Below are 13,423 nucleotides of genomic sequence, written 5' to 3'. Positions count from 1 at the left end.
CGATTGCCTGGACTATAACATAGTCCCAACCACGTTCAATTACAACAAGTAATCACATGGGACAATCAAAGCAGTAATGAATAAATAATTCAAATCCTACGGTCATTGGAGCATATTATGGAATACAACTTAAACATGAATTGACACGTATGCATTCCATAAATAAAACAGACACTATAATATACGGTACATGGAGGAAACCATACACATAGTTAAAGTAGTTGGGAATCATATCTCAACACCCATATAAATTACAATTTACTAAGTACTTACTCATTCATACATTTTTACAAACACTTAGACTACACATTCCAACATACCTGACGTATGTTGGTGATATTACGTAGTAGGGCAAATCCTTTCGCCAAGGAGTTGTCGCATATACAACAAGCACATAACCACGACAGATAATCATGGTAAGCACAAATCCAAATTCCATGACAATACAAATATCTCCACATCCACATGAAATACACTATACTCAATATAGTTCATATATATACGTAAAGCGAAATAGACATCGCATTTGGCATGTGAAATGGCACCCACGGCAGTTATAAATCATTAACTGGCATTGAAAGCCTTGAAAACCATAACCTAAACATATATAGTCCGCACCTTACGCCGGTAAACGTGTAACGAATTCAGTTTAGACACTAAGTCTTTGCTAACAGTAGAATGGCAACCTATAGCATGAAATAGGTTAGCTATTTCATTACTTACACTATTGGAACCCTAAACCAGATTAGGGTTAGGTTTTCTTACCCAAGTACGGAGTTGGAATTGCCGGAAAAGCGATATAGGTGTAGTGGTTAAGCACATGGAGTGATGGGATTGAATCCCAGGAAGAAACGCCGACTCCCTCTCTCACTTTCTCTCTCTTTACTTCTCTTTTCTCTCCTCTCTCTTAGGGTTTTCCAAATTCGTATGGAATGAGAGAGAAAGGGGGTTTAAGGCACTTATATAGGCCCAGAACTGATAGGAATGGCCCCAGGGCCATGGTATACTTGGGTTATAGCCAAATAATGGTTGTTTCAATCCAACGAAGCACTTCTGGAGTCCCCTTTTCTGCGTGCGGTCGGACTTAAGCTCCCTGACATTGGATCTAAGTCGAGTTAAGTTTTTAGTCCGATCGGATTTACAGATCGACCGTGGCGAACCAGTTTAAGTTCAACGGTCACCGGTGCTCGATTAGGGCCACAAGTGTACTGACATGTGTTGGAAATTTTTCCTGATCCGACGGTGTAATTGGGTCCGACGGTCTGAATCCTTAGATTTGGCCTGTAAGTGAAACGACTCAATTCACTTAAGTCCCAGTTCATTTCCTAAAGATATTCGCGTTTCTCACACACTTCGCTCCGGGCTCAAGTTGTGCGTTTCTGGATACAATTAGGACTTGATTTCCGAGGTGGTTGTCAAGTCCAGCAAGGTGGTCATAACCGTATAGTTTCGTGGTAATCGAACTTTCGACGTGCGGTCCAGGTCCGATACGGAGTTTCGGTGTGCTCCCGAGAGCAACTGGGATTAGAGATTAATCCTAAGTTTTAAGGTAATGTAGCGGTAATGATTCTAGACGTTTTGGGTCTTGCAAATCATATTTAAAGTGATTAGTGCTAATTTCACACATAATCTAGTTAGCACTAGCTAATTCTTGCCTAATTTCTAAAGGATTTGGTCCTGAGTAATTTCTGCCTGAGGTGATACTCGGGTCTTTGTACGAATTTTTCCGAGACGTTACACCCTCCAATAAGGCTAATAGGCCTAAAATCCTTCGGCGACTCTACACCTAAGACCTTTGGAATAATAGCTAGAAATGTTGCTCCAAGGTCCACCAATAACCGACCCCTTTCGAAAAATTCGAATATGAAGCCCATGACATCTTCTTTCACTAACTCCCAGAACTCTTAATAGAAAGCCATCAAGAAAACATCTAATCCCAGGGCTTTGTCACTTCCCAATGAGTCCACGGCTCTTTTCACGTTTTCCAATGAGAATAGTGCTTCTACAGAATTAGCCTCTTCAACTGATAGGCTCTTCAAATACAAGAAGTCCAATATAGGCATATTGTAACCCTCCTCGATCAACAAGTCCTTATAGAAATGAACAATCTCTTCAGAAAGTAGATTTTTTTCTTCAATTCGGTCCCCATTCATGATTAGACTACTCATTTTGTTGACTCCAGTGCGTGCACTTGGAATGTTATGAAAAACCTTTGTATTTTTATTACCTTCCTTTATCCGCACATTAAGCAATCGTTGCAACCATTTAATTTCATCTTCTAAAACCCTATCCGAATAATCTTGAGTAAGCTTGATTCTCTTGCCTTTTTCTTCTAGAGACGGTTCACCTTGTTCCTCCTTAGAATTGATAAGTACAAATCTAATAAAATACGAGCCATTTCATCCTCCCTTTTGCCGAGCTCCTCCTTTTTACATATTTTTATTTTATGTTTTAGTAACTTGAGTTTACGGCAAAGCTAGCCTGCAAACACCTTGACCTCAAAAGAGCCCCACCAATCGTTGATATCCTAGGAGAATCCCTCCACCTCGAGCTAAGAGAGTTTGAACCTAAATGGTTTTAGACCCCTATTTTCTTCATCAATAACAAGCAACAGTAGACAATGATCAAATGTTGGTTTTGGCAAAGCACGCTGAGATATAAGAGGGAATTTAACAATCCATCCTGGAGAGAATAGAAACCGGTCTAATATGGACATGGATGATCTTGACTACCCATCAGACCAAGTAAATTTACTTCCCTCCATCGGTAAGTCAGTAAGCTCATGCAATTCTATCCATTCAAAGAAAGTCCTCATACCTCCTGTAATCCTGCCCCCATTCAAATTTTCAGAAGGATGTTGAAGTCTCCAACAACGTAGCAAAGTCCATTGAACCTGGAAAGGGACATTGAAAGTTCATCCCAAAATGCATTTATCCTATCCTCCAAATTCGGACCATATAAGAGGTGAAAAGCCAATGAAATCCTGAAAATGTGTCCTTTAGAATCATCAATATTGAGAAATCACCACCACACCAATCTTCCATGGTCCACAGAGAAGAATCCCCTGTTGGGGATTGAGCCACGGAATCACACAGATACGGATCTAGGATAGCAATCCAAGAGCACCAAGCAAACACAAGAGAACACAAAGGTTTAACGTGGAAAACCCTTTCAGGAAAAAACCACGGCACAAAGCGATGAAAATCCACTATGAAAGCATAAATTACAAAGAGAAAAGACTTTCTCGATTCAAACAAGCTTGAATCTCACCCTTTCCACACCCTTTGAAACCCTAGAACTCCTTCTAGGAATCCTTTGGAATACTTTAGAAAGCCTTAGAATGTTTTAGAAAGGCCCTAGGAACTCCTATTTATAGTTTAAGAAACCCCACCTTTGCACCGACTTGGAATAGTCCGAAAACCACCTCAAATTTACGCAGTCCGTGTGCTGTCTGTGTAACCTTCAACTAGTTGAAGCAGATCTTCGACGAGTCGAGGATTGTGAAAATTCCAATATACTTTATTGCTGGACTTCGAGCCGAACTTTCTTGGGCTAGTCAAACTTTTCCAGATTTAAGATATCTTTTAACAACAATCTTCACCATGTCTTCAATCTTCAAACGTATAGCTTCTTGACCTCTTCTCTTATCTCTGCATCACATCATAGCATCAATCAATGCTTCTCGTGTACACTTCGTCCTTCTTTTACCCCATCGCCAAGCCTAGAGAAGTTGCACAGAACTTGAACTTCTCTGTAGGAACGATCAGGTGAGCACGTCTACTGGATTCACGCTGATGTGAGTCTTTTCCAGTGTTACGCCTCCTTCCTCAAGCACCTGTCGGATAAAGTGGTGACAAATATTAATTTGTTTAGAACGTGAGTGATAAATAGAATTTTTAGCCAAATTGATAGCACTTTTCGCTATCACAATTAATCGTCACGGCCCCCTGCTGAAGTCTCAACTGATTTATCATGCCTCTTAAACAAACATCTTCCTTAGATGCTTCTGTCACTGCCATAGATTCTGTTTCGGTCATGGAAAGAGCCACCACGAACTGAAGCTTTGACATCAAACTAATTGCTCCACCCACTAGTACAAACGAGTATCTTGAAGTTGACTTTCTGAAATCCACACTGCCTGCGTAGTCTAAATCCACAAACCCTACTAACTTTGCCCCTATATTCTCAAAAGTTAAGATGTAGTCTTTTGTACCTCGAATGTATCGAAGTAGCCATTTCACCACTTCCCAATATTACTTGTCAGGGTTTGACATGTATCTGCTCACAACACCGACTGCCTGTGAAATATCTGGTCTCGTACAGACCATGTCATACATTAAACCACCAACCGCATTCGAATAAGGCACATGAGACATAACCTGATTTTCTTCATTTGATTTAGGACATTGTTCCGAGGAAAGCTTGAAGTGAGTTGTGTGAAGAACGCTCACCGGCTTTGCTTGGTCCATCCCATACTTGATCAGCACATTTTCAAGGTATTCTGCCATGATAACCAAAGCTTGCTCCTCTTCCTGTGTCTATGAATATCTATGCCGAGAACCCTCTTTGCAACCCTCAGATCTTTTATCTCGAATGTCCCTGATAACTGAGTCTTCGGTACCTTGATTTCAAACATATAATAACTGGCGATCAACATATCATCAACATACAATATTACGATGAATCTGCCATTACTCAGTTTCTTGTAATAGACACAGTGATCGTATTCACTCCGAATAAATTTCTGACTCAACATGAAATAATCAAATTTTTTTATATCACTGCCTAGGCAACTGTTTCAGGCTGTGCAATGACCTCATTAACCTGCAAATCTTTTTCTTTGCCCCTTTAACTTCGTAGCTCTCTGGTTGCTTCATATAGATCTGCTCTTCCAATTCCCCGTGCAAGAATGCAGTCTTTACATCCATCTGTTCCAGCTCGAAATCGTATTGGCAACCAGTGCCAACACGAATCTGATAGATATTTGCTTAACCACCGACGCGAATATTTTTGTGAAGTCGAATCCTTCTCTCTAAGCATATCCCTTCACTACTAGCCTCGCTTTGTATCTATCATATTTCCTTTTGAATAACCACTTGCATTCGATCGCTTTTCGGCCCACTAGAAGCTCCACTAGCTCTCATGTGTAGTTTTTGTGCAACAAGTCCATCTCATCATCATAGCCACCTTCCACTTTTCTGCATCAGGCTCACTGAGAGCCTCCTAAATAGTAGACGGGTCTCCCTCATCTGTAATGAGGGCATATGCAATATTAGAGTCGTCCTTATATATTGTCGGTAACCTGCGATCATGCAGTGGGTTTCTCACAAGTGGCTGCTCCACCTGATCTTGTACCTTTGTCTGCGCATCTATCTCTCACTGAGTATCATCTGTGTCAATCTGGACATCTACGATCGACCTTTCTGGTTCCTCTTGCTCCTCTTGATCATTCTTGCGGAATAGAGAGCTTTCATCGAATCTGACGTCATGGCTAGTGATGACCTTGCGTGTGACCTTGTCGAATAACCTATAACCGTTCACACCAACACCATAGCCAACAAAAATATACTTTTTGGCTCTATAGTCTATTTTATCTCTCTCAACTGATAGTACATGAGAGTAAGCTTCATAACCAAATATGCGTAAATCAGAGTAGTCAATCTTATGACCACTCCATACTTCCTTTAGGATCTTACATTCAATTGACGTAGAAGGAGACCAATTCACCAAATAACAAGCCATGTTGACGGCCTCTATCCATAGGTCCTTGCCCAACGCAGCATTACTTAACATGCATCGGGCCCTCTCCAAGAGAGTCTGATTCATTCGTTTAGCCGCACCGTTTTGTTTGGGCGTGTGGCACACTATGTTTTGCCTAACGATCCCTTCATCCTTGCAATATTCATAAAACTCAGTGGAAGTAAATTTTCCACCATTGTTAGTCCTTAAAACTTTGATTTTTTGCCCTAACTGATTTTCCACTGTTGCCTTCCATTGTTTGAATATGGTGAAAACTTCGGATTTACGTTTCATGAAGTAAACCCAAACTTTTCAAGAATAGTCATCATTGAATGAAACAAACCTTAACGACCCTCCAACAGAAACCTCTGGTGATGGCCCCCATACTTCAAAGTGCACATAATCAAGTACTTCCTTGCATATATGTTTTCCAGATTTAAAAGATAATCTAGATTGTTTACCATGTATACAATGCTCGCATATATTTAAATCAGAATTCTTAAAAGCTAGAATCAAACAACGATCAGATAGTACCTTCATGCCCCGCTCGCTCATGTGGCCCAGACGAGCATGCCACATACATGGAATCTGCAGCAGCTGCTATTGGTCCACCTGGTGAAGTGTTCCCGATCAACCTGTAAAGGTTTTCGTGCCTTTACGCTCTTATAACCACGAGTGCCCCTTTTGAAACTTTAAGAACACTATCAATACCAGTGAACTTGCACCCTATAGCCTCAAGTGCACCGAGAGAAATCAGACTTTTCTTCATATCAAAAACATGTCTGACATCGGTCAAGGTACGCTCCCTCCCATCAAACATCTTGATGCTCACAGTACTAATAGCCATAACATTACAGGCATTGTCATTGCCCATAAAGACCTGTCCACCATTGTATTCTCTATAACTGGCAAACCAACTCCGATGAGGAGTCATATGATATGATGCTCTTTTGTCGAGGATCCACTCATCTCCATGATTGTTGTGCACATATCCGATCATGGACACAGACAGTACATCACCATCACTTGTCTCTTCATCAGATGTGCCAACATTAACCTCCTTGGAAGAAGCTGCTGAATTTTCTTTCTTCGCTTTAGGATTGGTACAATCCTTCTTCATGTGTCCGGACATTCCACAGTTCCAGCACTTTAGTTTTCCTTTACCCTTGCCCTTGGATTTGGATCTAGGTCTTGAAGATCCTATACCTCGCTCAGGATTCCTGCCTCTTGTAATCAGTGCATCGGAAAATGTCCCCATATCATCGTTTAGCTTTCTCATGGCCTTCCCTTAAAAGGCTAAGATAATGATGTCAACACTCAAGGTTTTATTTGCGGTGCACATTGTATCCATGAATGAATCATACAATGCCGGAAGGGAATTCAGCAACATACATGCTTGTTTCTCATCTTTGATCACTTCCTCTATATCCAGCAATTTGCAAACCAATTTATTAAAGTTGCGGACGTGGGCCTCCAGATCTCCACCCTCTGCTATCTTGAAGTTATACCGCTATAGCTTCATGCATAGGCGATTTTCAAAGAATTTTTTCGCATAGATATCCTCTGACTTCGTCCATAAACTAGCCACAATTTTCTCACTCAAAACATTATAAAGAACCTCACCCGTGAGACATAAGCAGATGGAGGCTAAAGGATTACTATCAAGAGTATCCCATTTATCATCTTTCATAGTCGATTTCCGCTCCTCAAGAGCCTTAGCTTCGCCTGCTTAGTTAATAGACCAATCACCTTAATCTTCTATAACTCAAAATTATTTTTGCCTGAGTACTTCTCAATATCAAACTTGGTGTTTCCCATTGATGTTAATCATGTAGATTCAATTTGTGCCCCAACAATTGCTCTGATACCACTTGTTGGGGATTAAGCTGCTAAATCACACAGATATGGATCTAGGATAGCAATCCAAGAGCACCAAGCAAACACAAGAGAACACAAAGGTTTAACGTGGAAAACCCTTTCGGGAAAAAACCACGGCACAAAACGGCAAAAATCCACTATGAAAGCACAAATTACAAAGAGAAAAGACTTACCCGATTCAAACAAGCTTGAATCTCACCCTTTCTACACCCTTCGAAACCCTAGAACTCCTTCTAGAAACCCTTTGGAATACTTTAGAAAGCCTTAGAATGTTTTAGAAAGGCCCTAGGAACTCCTATTTATAGTTTAGGAAACCCCACTTTCGCACCGACTTGGAATAGTCCGAAAACCGCCTCAAATTTACGCAGTCCGTGTGCTGTCTGTGTAACCTTCGACTGGTCGAAGCAGATCTTCACCAAGTAGAGGATCACGAAAATTCTAATATACTTTGTTGCTGGACTTTGAGCCGAACTTTCTTGGGCAAGTCGAACTTTTCCAGATTTAAGACATCTTTTAACAACATCCCCACAACGCCACCACTCCACCAGATCTTCCTAAAGCAGCAATAGACACCCATTCTGCAGTTTTAATGTCCCACAAGGTTCCCAAAAGCTTTCTGTTGAAACTCTTGACTTGGTTTCTTAAAAGGACACCACCTGAGCCATGTATCTTTTACAAATATCAGATAATATCTTCATCTAGGAACAGATCTGCCCCTTCTGCCCTGCCTGGCTTCCTCGTCCAAATCCCTTGAACCGTTGATGAAAGATTTACCAGCTCCCTATTGCTTCTTGAAGATCTAAGAGTCCTCTTGGGGGATCTCGAACAATTCTTGGCTCAGCCACATGCTTCAACTAATTGGAAGTTTGGAACCACGCAACATAGTCTTGGGCAATCTCTAAACAAGAGTCTAATCAATCTTACCAAATGACCCGGGGCATCCCATATCCATCTCTTTCTTCCTATCTCCTCCACTAACTTGGCCCAAATCGGCTCTAAGACTCCCTCCTGCAACTGTAATCTTGATATCCCATAATGGACTGCATCTTCTAGCCCCACAACTACTTGTAGCGGTTCGACTTCAGGTACATCTTTTCCTCTATCTTCCATTCCACATGAAGCATAAGCCTTCAAATATTTCTCTTGGAAAATAGCTACCAATGCATGCTCTGAAATATCCACCATGTCATTCCTGGATGATGAGGATACCCAGTCAAAAGCCATATTCTCTTCACAAGAGAGGAGAGGAATCAACTTCACATAGACTTGGGTCTTCTCAACCGAACGTCTCTAGAAACAAAATAGCATCCTACATGGGAGTGAGATATTATCCTCGCACGTGCCAGGATTTAAGAAGAATGGCACACGTTCTGGGAATGACAAGTGAGACGCACAATTAAGCATCATTTGCACGAGCGGTAACACGTTCTATAGTCATTGAAAATGTGAAGTTTTGTTGATGAAGGATATTACCCAATTGATAGGTGTAATGAACTGATTGATAGAGTTAAATCAACCATGGAATGCCTCTTCGAGCACTATCGCTCTTAATTTGGTGTCTACCATAAGACAACAAGACTCATGTCAAAATGTTAAAGATGTTTAAATGGATGAGTCATGTGATGCAAATGAACCACGAGTTCTGTAAACTCTTGCAAATTGAAGAAATAACAAGCAAATCAAAGTTAGATTGCTATTTGTAAGAATGTGCTGAAATTTATAATCCAAATTTAATGTTTTGAAATGGTGATGACTGAACAACTCCCAGTATCTTATACTTTATGAAATGATTTGGGATATTTTAACAATTCATATATCAACCATTACTTAAGAATCTACTTTTGGCATTGGGGCTCGAGTGACCAATTTCATAGTTCATTCACACTGAAAGTTATAGAGCACTTGATTTGTGCACATGACTGATTACAATCTCCACTCTTACAAATTCAAGTTAAGGAAAGGTTGAAAGAGCTGGAAGAAATGGAATCTGGCACTTACTCTTTCCTCAATTTATTTATTACCCAATTCTTTAATTTTTACTTGTAAAAATGATCATATTATGATCTTGAATATGGAAGTCTAATATTTGTGCATTTCTTTCCTCAGTCATAACCGAGGACATTGCTCTCTGCACAAGATCCAGTTCAGTTCCTATATCATGACCTGGTGTTTCAGGTACCTAAATTTTAAAAAGCTTTTGTGATGGGTATTGATGATAGAATTTAATTTATAACTTCATATAGAGGGTGACTTTTGTTTCTGACTTTATATGATGGGTGTTGGACTTGTTTTCTGATAGTATATGATAAGCATCGATGTGTTGAATTTGTGTTTATGTGATGGGTGGTAGATTTCCCATTGTGGATTGGTTCATATCTCTAAAATCACACTAATCAAGCTATGCTAAACATTCAATCAATGGCTGTCAAAATGGACGTTTAAAGAAAATAAAGAGGAGTCGATATCATATTCTTATTGAAAATTTTCAATTTTTTCCCATCCACAGATGGGTCAACAATTCGGATCATCTGGATTGTCATACAACCATGTTGAAGACTCACCATGATTTTCATTCAGAACTATTAAAATGGTGCAAAACTAACATAGGAGTCTAGCCCTGGATGGTGATTTTTTTCCATCTACCTATTTTCTCATGCACATGTGGTTCACACAACTAAGTAACATGATGAATTGTATGCTATGTGGCCCCATCTTTGCGCAATATACACAGGATTAAAATTCTATAAAGTGGGGGTCATCTTTTGGTGATCAACAAATTAGTCTATTGTGTCCCACCAAGGATGTACTATATCTCAAATTTCTCATGGATAGGATAGGATGATATTAACCTTCTGATTTATGAGCTAGATATAGATGGTTAAAACTAGAAAATACCACAAAGGTCCACATTCAACCAAAAAGGTCCTCTATAAGTTGCTTGGACTAAATGATCTAGGAGACTTTTAGGGTATGCTCAATCATGGCAAGACTCAACAGGCTGATAATCTGGATCACCAAACCGTTTCCCCACTTGTGAGGGTCGAAAAATTTTGTATACTACAAATTTGCACCATGCATCATGTACTTTTCCTCTATGGACAGACCTAGGTTTTTTTTTTTTTTTTTTTGAATCCCAGCATGTCCATAGTGGATCCCACATGATGCAACCCCCGAGCCAACCCTAGGAATCTAGGCCTAGTTACAACCCGACGCGACCCTAGATGGGTTAGGATTGAGTAACTGGTGAATCAGGTTGGGGAGCTAGGGTTGAGTCAGCCAACCGGTTGACCCAATTTGATGACGACTAGGGGTTAGGATGACCCTCAACACAACCCAACCCACCCAAGTTGCACCTTTAAGGGATCTAACCAGATTTACGACAAAGACTGATGTTCTTGGTCATGACTAAGGAAAGAAATAAGCACATGACGGAATTCCATATGTAAGAACATAAGTTTATCATTTTTACAAGTAAAAAATTAAAGAATTGGGTAATAAACAATTGAGAAAAGAGCCATTATCATCATCATCCAAGCCTTATCCCAACTAATTGGGGTTGGCTACATTAATCCTTTTTCACCATTCCACTCTATCAAGGCCCATAACTTCAGTTAGGCCATAGGTCATCAAGTCTTTACTTAACGAATTACTACAAAATTCATTAACTACTAAATTCCATTTCTTCCAACTCTTCCCAGTTATCTTTAATATGAATTAGGAATAACGAGAGGCCATAATCAGTGCTTTAAATTTCAACATTAATGAACTAAAAAATCGATCTAATACTATACCCTAATGCTAAAACCATACTCTAAAGCAATGATTTATAGGAGAATCATCAAAAAAATCCCAAGCAATCTCAAGAAGTAGCAAATGCTTGGAGCTATTTAGTCTCCACCAATCCAAAATATTAAATTCAGGTCACCATTTTCAACATTTTCATCTAAATAGCGATCTAATCATGCTTTGCTCATTATTTGTACTTCTATTTGCAAGAGTTCACGGTACTCTTGCTTGTTAAACAACTCTAATTGGTCATTTATGTCACAAGACTCCTCTATTTGAACATCCTTAACACTTTGAGATGAGTCTTGTGGTTTTCTAAGTAGGAACCAATTAAGGGTCTGATTGTGCTCGAAGAGGCATTCCATGGTTGATTTTAACTCTATCAATCACTTCATTTACCTTATCAATTAGGTATATTCTAGAATAACAAAACTTCAAGTACTTTAACTTATAAAAAGGATATAAAACTACTATTACAAGTAGTAATATATTACTTATGTTAATTTCGCCCCAAAACTTATCAAACTTCATCTTCAAATTCATATCACGAAAGAGAGGAACCTCATTATTTTCTCATTGCATCAAAAGCTTTGCAACTATAAACACATAAAAATACACATTAACGGCAACATAATTTGACCCTAATAACTGCTTTTTGATGTACAAGTTCTCCAAAAATTCACAAAAAATCTTAGCCAGATGCCGATCTACCTCAATAAGGAACTCATCCTTAACTTCTTTCTAAAAATTCAAATCCTTTTCTTCAAATAGTTTAAATGCCTTTTGGAACTTGGAAATAGACTCAAACATGAAGCATTTAAAATTCTATCTTGAATAAACATCTAACCACAAAATCCTTTTGCTTATGATCCTCTCTTCCTCTATATACTTTCTAAATTATTATTGGCGTATTGGTAAATTCCTTACGTATTTTATTTTGTTAGGGATACGGAGTATAGCAGCCTCTATCTCTTCTACTCCATCTTTCACAACGCTTGTGAAATAGTTCACCTTCTAGTAACAAAATATTATTTTTTATAGAGATGAAAAATATCTACCAGTCAGAATCCAACAAGCAATTGTCCAACGATCAAGAGTTAGAATTGCTCCCTCAACGTATCCATGATAAGCCTAGATGCAGGATGGTTTAATTTGATTTAAATTAGGCCACGTGTACAATTTCTGCGTGCCTGCATATTAACCATTACACAATGCCAGAGTATCAAATAAACTTCCGAATGCCAAATCATAAAGTGGACTCAGTACACAAAATCGACAAAAGTCGAATGGCACCCAAAAGAAGAAATCGAGATCTTGAATAGAAAATGACCGTCCAAACGCTCTTAACCGAGAATTACGAAATCTAGAAATGAAAAAGTGGTTATACCGGTGAGAGATAATCCGAGAGTGAGAGCCCCGGAGAAGGCGAATTTGAGGGATTTGGATTGAAAGTCGGAAACCCATTTCTTGAATCTGGGCGGATTTGGAATTGGAGGGGATTTTGAGGAGAGGGGAGGCGATTTCTTGAGGGGTTTGTGGAATGAGAGAGCTGAAGAAGGGAGGAGAAACGCCATGAGATGATATTGTTACCGTAGAGAACTTCTGGTTTGTACTTGAATCGTAGGAATTATATGATCCACGACCGTATTTCTCAGCTGTGGGCACGCGTTTTCGGTTCTGAAAAGTGGGAATACGGTTCGGTGATCCAGACCGTTGGTCTGGTTAGCCTAATAGCTGATTGAATATGAAGTAGAAATCTTCTGGATTGGACAATTTTATAATTTCTATTTCTGGTCCACAATTGAACGGTCAGAAAGAGAAATACAATAACTGTACTCTTTGATATGAAAAATGTCAAAATTGGTTGCGGGGATCTTCCAGTGTGTTTCGGTCATGGTCCATCCACCGTAGAATGCAACAAAGTGGTCTGGATAGGTGGGCTACTTGTCAGAGTTGTAACCCCACTGAGCCTGTGTAACTGAAAGATTTGTGTGGCCCTCCTATATGCCCGTGTATCATC

The 13,423-nt window shown here is 39.6% G+C and overlaps 1 protein-coding gene across 2 annotated transcripts in view; it reads right to left on the bottom strand.

The window, feature by feature from the left end:
* Positions 1-13,027, bottom strand: part of LOC131231238 (thylakoid lumenal 15.0 kDa protein 2, chloroplastic) — a 49,801-nt gene extending 36,774 nt beyond the window's left edge. Inside the window, exon 1 of one of the 2 annotated variants that reach the window (XM_058227368.1) lies at positions 12,791-13,027. In XM_058227368.1, coding sequence (XP_058083351.1) covers positions 12,791-12,977 — 187 coding nt within the window. In that variant the 5' untranslated portion in view covers positions 12,978-13,027. The remainder of the gene's footprint in view (positions 1-12,790) is intronic. The other variant, XM_058227367.1, reaches the window with a different exon arrangement.
* Positions 13,028-13,423: the final 396 nt, after the last annotated feature.

This window comes from Magnolia sinica, chromosome 17 (genome assembly GCF_029962835.1).
Source record: "Magnolia sinica isolate HGM2019 chromosome 17, MsV1, whole genome shotgun sequence".
Taxonomy (NCBI): Eukaryota; Viridiplantae; Streptophyta; class Magnoliopsida; order Magnoliales; family Magnoliaceae; genus Magnolia; species Magnolia sinica.
This window is presented reverse-complemented; position numbering and strand designations above follow the sequence as displayed.